The sequence below is a fragment of the Aedes aegypti genome, chromosome 1, assembly GCF_002204515.2.
Source record: "Aedes aegypti strain LVP_AGWG chromosome 1, AaegL5.0 Primary Assembly, whole genome shotgun sequence".
Taxonomy (NCBI): Eukaryota; Metazoa; Arthropoda; class Insecta; order Diptera; family Culicidae; genus Aedes; species Aedes aegypti.
The window spans coordinates 19,942,748-19,959,579 of NC_035107.1; the positions used below are offsets into that span (position 1 = coordinate 19,942,748).

The 16,832-nt window shown below is 43.5% G+C and overlaps 1 protein-coding gene across 10 annotated transcripts in view; it reads right to left on the reverse strand.

Moving 5' to 3' along the window:
- LOC5570397 (ephrin type-B receptor 5) overlaps nt 1–16,832 on the reverse strand; it is a 383,576-nt gene that overhangs the window by 52,450 nt on the left and 314,294 nt on the right. For all 10 annotated transcript variants that reach the window (XM_021839083.1, XM_021839081.1, XM_021839080.1 and 7 more), the window contains exon 4: nt 8,143–9,437. In XM_021839083.1, coding sequence (XP_021694775.1) covers nt 8,143–9,437 — 1,295 coding nt within the window. The remainder of the gene's footprint in view (nt 1–8,142; nt 9,438–16,832) is intronic.

Here is a 16,832-nt window from a genome sequence, read left to right on the forward strand (position 1 = left end):
TGGAAGCTCAGGAAGCTTCTTCTGGAAGCTCAGGAAGCTTCTTCTGGAAGCTCAGGAAGCTTCTTCTGGAAGCTCAGGAAGCTTCTTCTGGAAGCTCAGGAAGCTTCTTCTGGAAGCTCAGGAAGCTTCTTCTGGAAGCTCAGGAAGCTTCTTCTGGAAGCTCAGGAAGCTTCTTCTGGAAGCTCAGGAAGCTTCTTCTGGAAGCTCAGGAAGCTTCTTCTGGAAGCTCAGGAAGCTTATTCTGGAAGCTCAGGAAGCTTCTTCTGGAAGCTCAGGAAGCTTCTTCTGGAAGCTCAGGAAGCTTCTTCTGGAAGCTCAGGAAGCTTCTTCTGGAAGCTCAGGAAGCTTCTTCTGGAAGCTCAGGAAGCTTCTTCTGGAAGCTCAGGAAGCTTCTTCTGGAAGCTCAGGAAGCTTCTTCTGGAAGCTCAGGAAGCTTCTTCTGGAAGCTCAGGAAGCTTCTTCTGGAAGCTCAGGAAGCCTCTTCTGGAAGCTCAGGAAGCCTCTTCTGGAAGCTCAGGAAGCCTCTTCTGGAAGCTCAGGAAGCCTCTTCTGGAAGCTCAGGAAGCCTCTTCTGGAAACTCAGGAAGCTTTTTCTGGAAGCTCAAGAAGCTTCTTCTAGAAGCTCAGGTAGCTTCTTCTGGAAGCTCAGGAAGCTTCTTCTGGAAGCTCAGGAAGCTTCTTCTGGAAGCTCAGGAAGCTTCTTCTGGAAGCTCAGGAAGCTTCTTCTGGAAGCTCAGGAAGCTTCTTCTGGAAGCTCAGGAAGCTTCTTCTGGAAGCTCAGGAAGCTTCTTCTGGAAGCTCAGGAAGCTTCTTCTGGAAGCTCAGGAAGCTTCTTCTGGAAGCTCAGGAAGCTTCTTCTGGAAGCTCAGGAAGCTTCTTCTGGAAGCTCAGGAAGCTTCTTCTGGAAGCTCAGGAAGCTTCTTCTGGAAGCTATGGAAGCTCAGGAAGCTTCTTCTGGAAGCTCAGGAAGCTTCTTCTGGAAGCTCAGGAAGCTTCTTCTGGAAGCTCAGGAAGCTTCTTCTGGAAGCTCAGGAAGCTTCTTCTGGAAGCTCAGGAAGCTTCTTCTGGAAGCTCAGGAAGCTTCTTCTGGAAGCTCAGGAAGCTTCTTCTGGAAGCTCAGGAAGCCTCTTCTGGAAGCTCAGGAAGCCTCTTCTGGAAGCTCAGGAAGCCTCTTCTGGAAGCTCAGGAAGCCTCTTCTGGAAGCTCAGGAAGCCTCTTCTGGAAACTCAGGAAGCTTTTTCTGGAAGCTCAAGAAGCTTCTTCTAGAAGCTCAGGTAGCTTCTTCTGGAAGCTCAGGAAGCTTCTTCTGGAAGCTCAGGAAGCTTCTTCTGGAAGCTCAGGAAGCTTCTTCTGGAAGCTCAGGAAGCTTCTTCTGGAAGCTCAGGAAGCTTCTTCTGGAAGCTCAGGAAGCTTCTTCTGGAAGCTCAGGAAGCTTCTTCTGGAAGCTCAGGAAGCTTCTTCTGGAAGCTCAGGAAGCTTCTTCTGGAAGCTCAGGAAGCTTCTTCTTGAAGCTCAGGAAGCTTCTTCTGGAAGCTCAGGAAGCTTCTTCTGGAAGCTCAGGAAGCTTCTTCTGGAAGCTCAGGAAGCCTCTTCTGGAAGCTCAGGAAGCCTCTTCTGGAAGCTCAGGAAGCTTCTTCTGGAAGCTCAGGAAGCTTCTTCTGGAAGCTCAGGAAGCTTCTTCTGGAAGCTCAGGAAGCTTCTTCTGGAAGCTCAGGAAGCTTCTTCTGGAAGCTCAGGAAGCTTCTTCTGGAAGCTCAGGAAGCTTCTTCTGGAAGCTCAGGAAGCTTCTTCTGGAAGCTCAGGAAGCTTCTTCTGGAAACTCAGGAAGCTTTTTCTGGAAGCTCAGGAAGTTTCTTCTGGAGGCTCAGGTAGCTTCTTCTGGAAGCTCAGGTAGCTTCTTCTGGAAGCTCAGGAATCCTCTTCTGGAAGCTCAGGAAGCCTCTTCTGGAAGCTCAGGAAGCTTCTTCTGGAAGCTCAGGAAGCTTCTTCTGGAAGCTCAGGAAGCTTCTTCTGGAAGCTCAGGAATCCTCTTCTGGAAGCTCAGGAAGCCTCTTCTGGAAGCTCAGGAATCCTCTTCTGGAAGCTCAGGAAGCCTCTTCTGGAAGCTCAGGAAGCTTCTTCTGGAAGCTCAGGAAGCTTCTTCTGGAAGCCTAGGAAGCTTCTTCTTGAAGCTCAGGAAGCCTCTTCTGGAAGCTCAGGAAGCTTTTTCTGGAAGCTCAGAGAGTTTCTTCTGGAGGCTCAGGTAGCTTCTTCTGGAAGCTCAGGTAGCTTCTTCTGGAAGCTCAGGTAGCTTCTTCTGGAAGCTCAGGAATCCTCTTCTGGAAGCTCAGAGAGTTTCTTCTGGAGGCTCAGGTAGCTTCTTCTGGAAGCTCAGGAAGCCTCTTCTGGAAGCTCAGGAAGCTTCTTTTGGAAGCTCAGGAAGCTTCTTCTGGAAGCTCAGGAAGCTTCTTCTGGAAGCTCAGGAAGCTTCTTCTGGAAGCTCAGGAAGCTTCTTCTGGAAGCTCAGGAAGCTTCTTCTGGAAGCTCAGGAAGCTTCTTCTGGAAGCTCAGGAAGCTTCTTCTGGAAGCTCAGGAAGCTTCTTCTGGAAGCTCAGGAAGCTTCTTCTGGAAGCTCAGGAAGCTTCTTCTGGAAGCTCAGGAAGCTTCTTCTGGAAGCTCAGGAAGCTTCTTCTGGAAGCTCAGGAAGCTTCTTCTGGAAGCTCAGGAAGCTTCTTCTGGAAGCTCAGGAAGCTTCTTCTGGAAGCTCAGGAAGCTTCTTCTGGAAGCTCAGGAAGCTTCTTCTGGAAGCTCAGGAAGCTTCTTCTGGAAGCTCAGGAAGCTTCTTCTGGAAGCTCAGGAAGCCTCTTCTGGAAGCTCAGGAAGCCTCTTCTGGAAGCTCAGGAAGCCTCTTCTGGAAGCTCAGGAAGCCTCTTCTGGAAGCTCAGGAAGCCTCTTCTGGAAACTCAGGAAGCTTTTTCTGGAAGCTCAAGAAGCTTCTTCTAGAAGCTCAGGTAGCTTCTTCTGGAAGCTCAGGAAGCTTCTTCTGGAAGCTCAGGAAGCTTCTTCTGGAAGCTCAGGAAGCTTCTTCTGGAAGCTCAGGAAGCTTCTTCTGGAAGCTCAGGAAGCTTCTTCTGGAAGCTCAGGAAGCTTCTTCTGGAAGCTCAGGAAGCTTCTTCTGGAAGCTCAGGAAGCTTCTTCTGGAAGCTCAGGAAGCTTCTTCTGGAAGCTCAGGAAGCTTCTTCTGGAAGCTCAGGAAGCTTCTTCTGGAAGCTCAGGAAGCTTCTTCTGGAAGCTCAGGAAGCTTCTTCTGGAAGCTCAGGAAGCTTCTTCTGGAAGCTATGGAAGCTCAGGAAGCTTCTTCTGGAAGCTCAGGAAGCTTCTTCTGGAAGCTCAGGAAGCTTCTTCTGGAAGCTCAGGAAGCTTCTTCTGGAAGCTCAGGAAGCTTCTTCTGGAAGCTCAGGAAGCTTCTTCTGGAAGCTCAGGAAGCTTCTTCTGGAAGCTCAGGAAGCTTCTTCTGGAAGCTCAGGAAGCCTCTTCTGGAAGCTCAGGAAGCCTCTTCTGGAAGCTCAGGAAGCCTCTTCTGGAAGCTCAGGAAGCCTCTTCTGGAAGCTCAGGAAGCCTCTTCTGGAAACTCAGGAAGCTTTTTCTGGAAGCTCAAGAAGCTTCTTCTAGAAGCTCAGGTAGCTTCTTCTGGAAGCTCAGGAAGCTTCTTCTGGAAGCTCAGGAAGCTTCTTCTGGAAGCTCAGGAAGCTTCTTCTGGAAGCTCAGGAAGCTTCTTCTGGAAGCTCAGGAAGCTTCTTCTGGAAGCTCAGGAAGCTTCTTCTGGAAGCTCAGGAAGCTTCTTCTGGAAGCTCAGGAAGCTTCTTCTGGAAGCTCAGGAAGCTTCTTCTGGAAGCTCAGGAAGCTTCTTCTGGAAGCTCAGGAAGCTTCTTCTGGAAGCTCAGGAAGCTTCTTCTGGAAGCTATGGAAGCTCAGGAAGCTTCTTCTGGAAGCTCAGGAAGCTTCTTCTGGAAGCTCAGGAAGCTTCTTCTGGAAGCTCAGGAAGCTTCTTCTGGAAGCTCAGGAAGCTTCTTCTGGAAGCTCAGGAAGCTTCTTCTGGAAGCTCAGGAAGCTTCTTCTGGAAACTCAGGAAGCTTCTTCTGGAAGCTATGGAAGCTCAGGAAGCTTCTTCTGGAAGCTCAGGAAGCTTCTTCTGGAAGCTCAGGAAGCTTCTTCTGGAAGCTCAGGAAGCTTCTTCTGGAAGCTCAGGAAGCTTCTTCTGGAAGCTCAGGAAGCTTCTTCTGGAAGCTCAGGAAGCTTCTTCTGGAAGCTCAGGAAGCTTCTTCTGGAAGCTATGGAAGCTCAGGAAGCTTCTTCTGGAAGCTCAGGAAGCTTCTTCTGGAAGCTCAGGAAGCTTCTTCTGGAAGCTCAGGAAGCTTCTTCTGGAAGCTCAGGAAGCTTCTTCTGGAAGCTCAGGAAGCTTCTTCTGGAAGCTCAGGAAGCTTCTTCTGGAAACTCAGGAAGCTTCTTCTGGAAGCTATGGAAGCTCAGGAAGCTTCTTCTGGAAGCTCAGGAAGCTTCTTCTGGAAGCTCAGGAAGCTTCTTCTGGAAGCTCAGGAAGCTTCTTCTGGAAGCTCAGGAAGCTTCTTCTGGAAGCTCAGGAAGCTTCTTCTGGAAGCTCAGGAAGCTTCTTCTGGAAGCTCAGGAAGCTTCTTCTGGAAGCTCAGGAAGCTTCTTCTGGAAGCTCAGGAAGCTTCTTCTGGAAGCTATGGAAGCTCAGGAAGCTTCTTCTGGAAGCTCAGGAAGCTTCTTCTGGAAGCTCAGGAAGCTTCTTCTGGAAGCTCAGGAAGCTTCTTCTGGAAGCTCAGGAAGCTTCTTCTGGAAGCTCAGGAAGCTTCTTCTGGAAGCTCAGGAAGCTTCTTCTGGAAGCTCAGGAAGTTTCTTCTGGAGGCTCAGGTAGCTTCTTCTGGAAGCTCAGGAAGATTCTTCTGAAAGCTTAGGCTTCTTCTGGAAGCTTAGTAAGCTTCTCCTGGTAGCTCAGGAAGCTTCTTCTGGAAGCTCAGGAAGCTTCTTCTGGATACTCAGGAAGCTTCTTCTGGATGCTCAAAAAGCTTCTTCTAGAAGCTCAGGAAGCTTCTTCTGGAAGCTCAGGAAGCTTCTTCTGGAAGCTCAGGAAGCTTCTTCTGGAAGCTCAGGAAGCTTCTTCTGGAAGCTCAGGAAGCTTCTTCTGGAAGCTCAGGAAGCTTCTTCTGGAAGCTCAGGAAGCTTCTTCTGGAAGCTCAGGAAGCTTCTTCTGGAAGCTCAGGAAGCTTCTTCTGGAAGCTCAGGAAGCTTCTTCTGGAAGCTCAGGAAGCTTCTTCTGGAAGCTCAGGAAGCTTCTTCTGGAAGCTCAGGAAGCTTCTTCTGGAAGCTCAGGAAGCTTCTTCTGGAAGCTCAGGAAGCTTCTTCTGGAAGCTATGGAAGCTCAGGAAGCTTCTTCTGGAAGCTCAGGAAGCTTCTTCTGGAAGCTCAGGAAGCTTCTTCTGGAAGCTCAGGAAGCTTCTTCTGGAAGCTCAGGAAGCTTCTTCTGGAAGCTCAGGAAGCCTCTTCTGGAAGCTCAGGAAGCCTCTTCTGGAAACTCAGGAAGCTTTTTCTGGAAGCTCAAGAAGCTTCTTCTAGAAGCTCAGGTAGCTTCTTCTGGAAGCTCAGGAAGCTTCTTCTGGAAGCTCAGGAAGCTTCTTCTGGAAGCTCAGGAAGCTTCTTCTGGAAGCTCAGGAAGCTTCTTCTGGAAGCTCAGGAAGCTTCTTCTGGAAGCTCAGGAAGCTTCTTCTGGAAGCTCAGGAAGCTTCTTCTGGAAGCTCAGGAAGCTTCTTCTGGAAGCTCAGGAAGCTTCTTCTGGAAGCTCAGGAAGCTTCTTCTGGAAGCTCAGGAAGCTTCTTCTGGAAGCTCAGGAAGCTTCTTCTGGAAGCTCAGGAAGCTTCTTCTGGAAGCTATGGAAGCTCAGGAAGCTTCTTCTGGAAGCTCAGGAAGCTTCTTCTGGAAGCTCAGGAAGCTTCTTCTGGAAGCTCAGGAAGCTTCTTCTGGAAGCTCAGGAAGCTTCTTCTGGAAGCTCAGGAAGCTTCTTCTGGAAGCTCAGGAAGCTTCTTCTGGAAACTCAGGAAGCTTTTTCTGGAAGCTCAGGAAGTTTCTTCTAGAAGCTCAGGTAGCTTCTTCTGGAAGCTCAGGAAGCTTCTTCTGGAAGCTCAGAGAGTTTCTTCTGGAGGCTCAGGTAGCTTCTTCTGGAAGCTGAGGAATCCTCTTCTGGAAGCTCAGGAAGTCTCTTCTGGAAGCTCAGGAAGCTTCTTCTGGAAACTCAGGAAGCTTTTTCTGGAAGCTCAGGAAGCTTCTTCTAGAAGCTCAGGTAGCTTCTTCTGGAAGCTCAGGAAGCTTCTTCTGGAAGCTCAGGAAGCTTCTTCTGGAAGCTCAGGAAGTTTCTTCTGGAGGCTCAGGTAGCTTCTTCTGGAAGCTCAGGAAGATTCTTCTGAAAGCTTAGGCTTCTTCTGGAAGCTTAGTAAGCTTCTCCTGGTAGCTCAGGAAGCTTCTTCTGGAAGCTCAGGAAGCTTCTTCTGGATACTCAGGAAGCTTCTTCTGGATGCTCAAAAAGCTTCTTCTAGAAGCTCAGGAAGCTTCTTCTGGAAGCTCAGGAAGCTTCTTCTGGAAGCTCAGGAAGCTTCTTCTGGAAGCACAGGAAGCTTCTTCTGGAAGTTCATGAAGCTTCTTCTGGAAGCTCAGGAAGCTTCTTCTGGAAGCTCAGGAAGCTTCTTCTGGAAGCTCAGGAAGCTTCTTCTGGAAGCTCAGGAAGCTTCTTCTGGAAGCTCAGGAAGCTTCTTCTGGAAGCTCAGGAAGCTTCTTCTGGAAGCTCAGGAAGCTTCTTCTGGAAGCTCAGGAAGCTTCTTCTGGAAGCTCAGGAAGCTTCTTCTGGAAGCTCAGGAAGCTTCTTCTGGAAGCTCAGGAAGCTTCTTCTGGAAGCTCATGAAGCTTCTTCTGGAAGCTCAGGAAGCTTCTTCTGGAAGCTCAGGAAGCTTCTTCTGGAAGCTCAGGAAGCTTCTTCTGGAAGCTCAGGAAGCCTCTTCTGGAAGCTCAGGAAGCCTCTTCTGGAAGCTCAGGAAGCCTCTTTTGGAAGCTCAGGAAGCTTCTTCTAGAAGCTCAGGTAGCTTTTTTTGGAAGCTCAGGAAGCTTCTTCTGGAAGCTCAGGAAGCTTCTTCTGGAAGCTCAGGTAGCTTCTTCTGGAAGATCAGGAAACTTCTTCTGGAAACTCACGAAGCTTCTTCTGGAAGCTAAGGATTTTTCTTCTAGAAGCTCAGGAAGCTACTTCTGGAAGATCAGGAAACTTCTTCTGGAAGCTCAGGAAGCTTCTTCTGGAAGCTCAGGAAGCTTCTTCTGGAAGCTCAGGAAGCTTCTTTTGGAAGCTCAGGTGGCTTCTTCTGGAAGTTCAGGAAGCTTCTTCTGGAAGCTTGGGAAGCTTCTTCAGGAAGTCAGGAAGCTTTTTCCTGGAAGCATTATTTGGCAGCACAGGAAGCTTCTTTTGGAACCTCAAGAAAAGCTAGGAGAATTTCTTGGGAGATTTTAGGAGAATCTCGTGCGAGATTGAAGGAGAAGCTCTTGGGAGATTCTATGACATTCTTTTGGGAGATTCTTGGACAATCTCTTGGGAGATACTGATCTCTTGGGAGATTCTAGGAGTATTACTTGTGAGATTCTAGGAGAATTTCTTGGGAGATTGTAGGAGAATCTTTTGTGAGATTCTAGGAGAATCCCTTGGAAAATCTTTACGGATACTCTAGGAGAATCTTTTGGGAAATTCTAGGCGAATCTTTTAGGAGATTCCAGAAAAACTCCTAAAGAAAATTCAAGGAGACACTCTTGAGAGATTCTAGTTGAACCTCTTGGGAGATTCTATAAGAAACTCTCCAAAATTCTGGAGGGAATTTTGCTATGATTCCGGAAGCAATCACTACAAGATTCCTAAGGGTATCTATCTCTCCAGGATTCCTAAGAGTTTCTTTTCACGCAAATTCTTCAACAAAGGCATAACTTTTTCAGATAAATGAAAACTTTAAAATTCTTTTTTAAGTAACATTGTAAACTCGTATCGAATGTGATGTTTAATCGCGACTCAAAATCTAAAATTTACGTTCAAAACTTTACGAATTATAGAGCACTTACTTGACATTAAACACCGTACTAAGAATAGCCGACTCGGTCGTGAAGCTAATCTCAGCGTACTCCGTCTTGATGTCGTCCAAATCGCTGGACCGCCCCAGATTCGGCGGCTCCGTCACGTGATGATAATGATTGTTAAATCCACTACTAGTATTATCGTATCCTCCCCCGGCTCCCGCTCCCACCCCCTCCGGATTGATCAAATACGACACCCCGTGCTGCGAGTGGATCTGCACCGTGTAGGCCGTGACCGGTTCCAGGTTCGTTAAGGTCAGCTTGGTGTCGTTGAACGTCTCGGAGGACGGATTGAAGACGACGTTGGAGGTGCACGCCGAGCACTTTATCCGGAAGACGATGTCGCTGCGGTACTTGGTGTCCACCTGTTCGTCGATGGCCCGTTGAGGGGCGTTCCAGGAGAGGATGGCGCTGGTCTGATCGATGAACAGGAGCGTGAGATTGGTGGGAGGTCCTGGGGGTTTGTAGCACGGCATGTGCTTTCCGTCTCTGGGGTGACGGTAGTGGCCGCTGAGGCAGGGGCAGAAGGGCGACCCGATTTTGTTGGTTTTGGAGTTCAGGGGGCAGATCGTACAGGAGTCGACTTCCGCCGAACGGAACTTCCCGACAGGGCAAACGTTGCACGTCTGCTTGTCGTGGTCGGGTTCATAGCCGACCTTGCAGCGGCATCCCCCGCTGAGGATCGTCCATTTGCCGTCTCCTTTGCAGAGGTAGGTCGGGGTTTCGTACGCTTCGGCGTTCTCCACGCAGGTCCCCGTCTGCTGTTCGATGATGGTGATCTCCCGTCCCGTTGGGGTCTCGTTGAAGTGTGCGAAATTGATCGTCACCGCCGGACAGGTAATGTAGTAGACCTTCACGGCCAACACGCTGATGCACGCGCCCTGATCTCGGAACGCGAAGTACACACCCTTCTTGGTGACGGCTATGCTCTTCACCTCCACGTTGATGTCCACGTCGGAGTTCTGATTGAAGCGGCCCTCCCCGGCGGCAATCCGTCCGATCAGCTTGTAGCTTTCCGGTTGCCAGGGAGGCGGTTCTCGTGTCGCCGCGTCAAATTCGTAGAACAGCAAGCTGAACGTTTCCTTGCACGAGAGCGCATTGCCCGGAAACAGCGAACAGTCCCGGATGGTGAAGTGGATCTCGATGTAGAGGCGGTTGGCCGGACCCCGGTCGATGAACGGTGACCACAGCCAGTTGTTCACGTTGTTGTACGCCACATCGCACACCACGTAACTCCGCCAGTTGATTCCCTTCACGAAGTTGGTGAACGATTCCTCCACCCACTGGAAAATGACAAGAGAAGAGAAGAGAGAGAGAGAAATGAAATCAATCATATGGTCGAACGGTTCCGGGGGCGTGTGTGCCAATGGCCGATAAATTATGAGTGACAGCCGTTTTGGTGCTAATTAGAATTGTTTCAATTTTTCTTCTGCCAGGCGCACAGTGTACTACTTTGGGAGAAAGAATGGACGCAATTCAGCTGCGACCGAACGGCTTATGAAAAAATCACTATCTATCAACCCTCAAACCAGATCGTAGAAAAGGTTTTGGTTGTGAATTAATAGTGATTTGAATGTTTACCAACAGTTACACTATTGGACCTACTTATTGGAATATATATCAATACTCTAATGAGCTATCAAGATCATTCCAATAGCTACTTAACAATATTAAACTAAATTGGTTGATGTTGGATAGGTAGAAAAGTTATGGTGCAAAAAATACGAGGAACCACCCCTTTTCTGTAAAACATCGGTGTTGCGATAGTGTTTTGCAAATAAATGCATTCTTTGTTATTGAGAGAAACTTTTAAGTGTGATCAGAGTTATAATTTAATTCAGTGTAGAAATTGTCAGGAAGAAAGCAAAAGTAGTAAGAATTTTCTGAAGCTGCCACATCGCTTCACAGCAATAAGTAAATTTAGATTTAATCGTTTATATTAAAGCTGTAAGTAACAGCAGGAATTTGTGAGTTAATTATTATTCTAGAGCTTCAATTTACCACAGTAACACCAAGAAGATCCGGCAAAGCCGATGCCAGTTAATGTTTGCTGAGTGGAAGATAGGGCACAGATAGTGGTTGCACTGAAAAATTGTTATGAGAGGTATATGAGTCATAAAGACTTTGAAATAATAAAACTTTAATTTTAGCTTCAGCTTATCCACCAATTTGCGGAGTCCGTTTGATTTGTTTAAAGAAGTTCAGCCCCCCGACCAGTCGCCCTACCCTTCGGCAACAATCGGTAAGTGTCTAATTTTTCCCGATGGCAACTATTTTTGTGAAAAACTCAAATAATCATTTGGTGCTTAAGGTGAAACATCTTGGAATCCAAAGATGGCCACCACAAGGGCTGACTTGTGCCCCTACTCACATTTTTAAAGATACTAAACTGGAGAAATAGTTGGTAAACGTTTCTGGTCTTCTTATTTTAAGCTTTCTGTTAGTGCACAAATTCAAACTAAAAAATGCACTGTTGTTGAATGCTTTCTTCGCAAGATTTGTGCCTTGAAAGTTTTAGTGTAATCTTAGAAGTTGATTCCAAACTGTTTTACCATAAAATAATTAGTACATATACAGTCTATCCTCTAATTACAGAATGTCCATTCAAAGTCAATTTTCTAATTCCCGGTTGCCCAACAAATTAAACAACGGACGGAAGTGAATCCTGTGAATTGATATTTTCATTCTATTTTGTTCATAGAAAATAGTCGAATATTGAGGGACTTGCGCTAACTTATTTATGAATTATTTTTGATTACATTTATAGAATACTGTGGGCTAAAAACGGTTTGAAATTCACAAAGCATAGCATAGACTGACTGTACTGGTTGCTACTCCGTGATTGATCGGAACTGGTAAGAATTGCACTACGATCCAAATGAATAAGGGATGGGAGTTTCCGCTTATTCTCGAAGTACAATTTTAGCAGATCTAATATTATTGATCAATAACGGCGCCGGCCAAGTCCTTACAGTCAGTTGGGATGGAGAAGGAATGTTAGGGTGTAATGATTGTTGCTTCTAGAGACCGAGAATACCTCTGCATCTCCACAATCACCACGGGAAGGGTTTTTATTAGTGAGGGAGGAAAAGATCTGGGAGTCAGCATTGGTCAGTGATGCGATCCATGGATAAGGAGGGATAATACAACTTAAACTTAAAGCTAATTTTGCATTTTGTCTCGAGAAGTTTTCGGTACAAGATTTAAAATATACGTCAACATCCATAATGTCGAGCCATTTAAAAAATATTTTTGGTAATGTTAAAGAGAGAAAATATATGTATATTAATTTTATATAAAACAGGCATAATGCCGACACTTGTAGTGACGAACCATACAAAGTTTGTTTGAACAATACATAAAATTAACGTTGTCATGAAAATATGTGTCATTATAAGCATGAAACGAGCTCACCAGTTAGTAATCCATCCTCGACTTAACACGGATATCTTTTCGCATTCACACAACGCGAACCGTAAAACTTCTCGGCGTCCCAAAAACGAACTGTCTTGCTTGGGCTCTTCGAAACACTGCCTACATTTTTATGAAGGTTTCGAGCAGCTACCGTATCGAGATTTGAATAATTGACATCTTCGAAAGATCTTTTTCCCAATTAACGATAATACGATTTGGTTTTCATTTAAGGACTGTTCATTTTATAAAGTGGACACCTTGTGCATGCTGTATCTTTCTTATTAATCAATGAAATTTCAATCGGTTTTTTGCACATCGTTCGACTAGTATTGTACAATGTTGTGATAATAAAAATTCTCCAAAATAATTAAATTTCACACGAATATGGAACAACGATTAGATCGGTCTATTTTTTGAGGTTGTCAAAATCAATGATTGTAGGAAATTGGCTGGAAAATTCGATAATTTATATTTTCTATTTTCAAAAAAGGCTTGTTCTTCGAAAGCATCATCAATCAGAAGTCTGATGGAAAAAATCAAGTAATTTTTGGAGCAACAATTTTACAGATATAATAAAATCAATTTTCCCGTATATTTTTAAAGAATTTTTTTTTAAATTTGATGGGAATTGATATGAGTAGAATTTTTTGTGTAAAAGTACGTCCTGACGGAAGTCCTAATATAGTATTAATATGAAAAATAACTTACGCCTTCATAGAGTTACTTAGTAAGTCCCCACGTCACGTTCAAAGCTCAACAGAAACACAATTGTTTTATTCTTAGAAGACCTATCAAAGTACATTGACAATCATCAAAATTGGTAACACTGCTGTAATGAAATTGATTTTATTTTCCACATATTATTTTCATAATATGTTATTCTGAGATAACCAATTGAAAAATTCGGAGAAAACTGTTTACAATTTGCTGTAGATCGATAAATATGCGTACATGATTTTAAAAGTATGAGACTTTTTAGTAAAACTACCATAAACAGTAAAATTTATACTTAAGACTGTGGTTTAATCTCACGATTTAGCTTTCGTTTATACTAATATAGTTTCTTTAGTAATCCAAACTAGTTTTGAACACGCTTTTTACTTTTCTCTTTTGCTGGGAGTGAAAGGATGGTGTATCAGCAAATTTGGCCATAAATGGGTAAATCACTAAAGTTACCTAATGTCATAGAATGGTGGAATATAATTGATATTTTTAAAGCTTTACCTTTAGTAGAATAGTAAAGGATACAAACATACAATTTGTTCATAAAAATAAGGATTTTTGTTTTGCGAAAAATAATGTTAAACTTTGACGGACAGCTTTTTTTAAGAGTTTTTGGAAAAACTATTTAGCTCTTCAACCAAAAGCATTTTCAAAGATTTTATATTTTCATAGCATTTTAGAATAATAGGTCAACGATACACAGAAAACCGATTACGATTTTATCAATAAATAAAAAAGATATAGCATAAACAAAGTGTCCACTTTATAAAATGAACAGTCCTTAAGGCAATAATCATGTTAGGACAGGATTGATTTACGAATATCAATTCAATTGAAGAATTTGATCAGAATTTGCCACTGAAATCATTTCACGAAACTTACGCAAAAATCATGACTAGAATCTGCTTAAAAATCCTCTAAAACCCTTCTCAAGGATCATATAAAAAATGCAGTGAAGAATTCTACGATGATTCTGCACAGTCAGCAAATGAGTTACTGATCATTGGTTCATTGAGGTTTGAATGTGTTTTGCATGAGAGAATAGTAATACAAATAAATGTGAAACGATCCCACCAAACACCAAAGAAACTTCTATCAGCAATCTCAGGAGATGTCTCTCAGGAAACATCTCAGTATTCCTTCAGATAATTCCTAAATAAATTCTTCAAGAATAATGTCAGATGAACCCACCCAGAATTCTCAAAGAATTTTCTACAGAATCCTCTTTAAATGCTCTCAGAATTCTCATCAACATAATATCCAAATAGTCTACAGAATTCCACTAGGATTTTTATCAATATAGATTATTTTCATAATCCACTATAAAATCATTATCGGAATCCTCTCAGGACCCTTTTCTAATCTTCCGGATTCTCTTCCGAATCCTCTCTAATTACTTTTCAAAGCCCTCTTCATTTTTCTATAAGGATTACCTTCAGAATTCAGTCTGGATTCTCTTCAAAATCCTGTCAGAATTCTCTTCAGAATCCAGTCAGCATATTCTTTAGAATCCTATCAGGATTATCTTCATAATCCTATTAGGATTCTCCTCAGAATCCTATCAGGATGCTCTTGAGAATCCTGTCAGGGTTCTCTTCAGAATCCTGTCAGGATTCTCTTCAGAATCCTATCAGGATTCTCCCCAGAATCCTATCAGGATTTTCCTCAGAATCCAGTTAGGATTCTTCTCAGAATCCAGTAAAGATTCTTTTCAGAATCCAGTCAGGATTCGCTTCAGTATCCTGTCAGGATTCTTTTCAAAAACCTATCAGGACTCTCTTCAGAATCTTATCAGGATTCGCTTCAGAATCCTATCAGTATTCTTTTCTAAATCTAATCAGGATTCTCCTCAGAATCCAGTTTGGAAACTCCTAAAAATTCAGTAAGAATTCTCTTTGGAATCCAGTCAGGATTCTCTTCAGAAACCAGTCAGGATTCTCTCCAAAATCCAGTCAGGATTCTCCTCAGAATCCTATCAGAATTCTCCTCAGAATCCTATCAGAATTCTCTTCAGAATCCTATAAGGATTCTCCTCAGAATCCTATCAAGATTCTCCTCAAAATCCTATTAGGACGCTCTTCAGAATCCTGTCAGGATTCTCTTCAGAATCCTGTTAGAATTCTCTTCAGAATCCAGTCAAGATTCTCTTCAGAATCCAGCTTGGATTCTCCCCAAAATTCAATATGGATTCTCTTCAGAATCCTGTCAAGATTCTCTTCAAAAACCAGTCAGGATTCTCTATAGGATCCTATCAGAATTCTCTTCAGAATCCTTCTCAGAATCCAATCAGGAATCTTCTCAGAATCTAGTTAGGATTATCCTCAGAATCCAGTAAGAATTCATTTCAGAATACAGTCAAGATTCGCATCAGAATCCAGTCAGGATTCACTTCAAAAACCTATCAGGATTCTCCTTAGAATCAAGTCAGGATTCTCCTCAGAAACCAGTCAGAATTCTTCTCAGAATTCAGTCAGGATTCTCCGCAGAATCCAGTTAGGATTCTCCTCAGAATCCAGCTTGGATTCCCCTCAAAATTCAGTAAGGATTATCTTCAAAATACCGTCAGGATTCTCTTCAGAATCCTTCTCAGAATCCAGTCAGGATTTTTCTCATAACCCAGTCAGGATTCTTCTCAGAATCCAAATAGGATTCTCCTCAGAATTCAGTCAGAATTCTCCTCAGAATCCAGTCAGGATTCTCCGCAGAATCCAGTTAGGATTCCCCTCAAAATCCAGTAAGGATTCTTTTCAGATTCCTGTCAGGATTATCTTCAGAATGCAGTCAGGATTCTTCTCAGAATCTAGTCAGGATTTTTCTCATAATCCAGTCAGGATTCTTCTCAGAATCCAAAACGGATTCTCCTCAGAATACAGTAAGTATTCCTTTCAGAATACAGTAAGTATTCCTTTCAGAATACAGTTAGGATTCTCTTCAAAAACCTATCAGGATTCTCTTCAGAATCCTATCAGGATTGTCCTCAGAATCCAGTCAGGATTTTCTTCTGAATCTAGTCAGGATTCTCCTCAGAATCCAGTTAGGATTCTCCTCAGAATCCAGCTTGGATTCCCCTCAAAATTCAGTAAGGATTCTGTTCAGAATCCAGTCAGGATTATCTTCAGAATGCAGTCAGGATTCTCTTCAGAAACCAGACAGGATTCTCTCCAGAATCTAGTCAGGATTCTCTATACAATCCTATCAGAATTCTCTTCAGAATCCAGAGAAGATTTTCTTCAGTATCCAGTCAGGATTTTTCTCATAATCCAGTCAGGAATCTTCTCAGAAAGCAGTTAGGGTTCTCCTCAGAATCCAGTAAGGATTCATTTCAGAATACAGTCAGGATTATCTTCAAAAACCTATCAGGATTCTTTTCAGAATCCTATCAGAATGCTCTTCAGAATCCTGTCAGGATTCTCCTCAGAATTCAGTCAGGATTCTCCTCAGAATCCCATCAGGATTCTCCTCAGAATTCCGTCAGGATTCTAAAAAAAAACGGTTCGAAATTCACAAAAGGTTTAAACTATTTTTTTGTTTTATCCAAAAGTTCGTTCACACCATAGAATCTACGGGAAGTTTAGAGAGATTATGAAATTATATGAATGTGTATCTAAATTTAGACTATACTTCTACAAACCGGCAAAGCTCAATAGCAAACCCATTATCTTCTATTAATGCCTTTGGAATTATGCGTTCGCCATGGTTATGATGATTCCTGGAGAAATTATTCTTCTGACAAAACTCATGTTGGATTCAAGGAGAGATCATTTTGACAGAGAATATATCTCCAAATATCTTTCACCACGACTTGGCCAAGAATCTCGTCAAGAACCTTACAAATGTCTGGCCAAAATGCCTAAAGCATTTCGCTACTTATTTAAGGTGAAAGTTTATTCAGCACGTAAACATAATGTTGCCACCCACTCGAGCCACCCGCTAAAGCACCCCCTCGAGCCACCCAACAAGGCGGAGCACAATGTAATTTGCGTCGGCCAAATATAAATCATCATGTTCCATGTATACCTCCACCCACAGAATTATGTAGGCAGTATTACTAGCACACGTTTCATACAAAAGTATCATTGTCGATATGAATTCATCAACAACTTCATAAAAGCCCAAAATCACAATTTATTTCATTTGGTAGTGAAAACATGTTTTTTGACCAAAATTATAAGCATTTTTCACACCATGCGTGTGTTGTTTACTTTTTTGGCAGTTTTCTCCTCTCTTCTCGCGTTTCTCACGGACGGAGAAAGTTGCCATCAGTATGCATTTGAATTCTACAGTCAATTGTACTGTATAATGTCTTATATTCATTTTTGCTGTTAAATTGCGGCGTACATTGTTTTTCTCACGCATAAAAATGTTTTGCAACACTTGTGACATTGTACACCTTTTGAGTGTTACGAAATTTTAAAATACGTGGTTGTAGCAAGTGTATGAACATCCAAACAATTTTAATTCCAAACATAAAAACTGACATCACTTCCAATCAGTGAGAGCGGCGCATCCGATTCATAAACAATGTTAGCTCAGTGAATTCG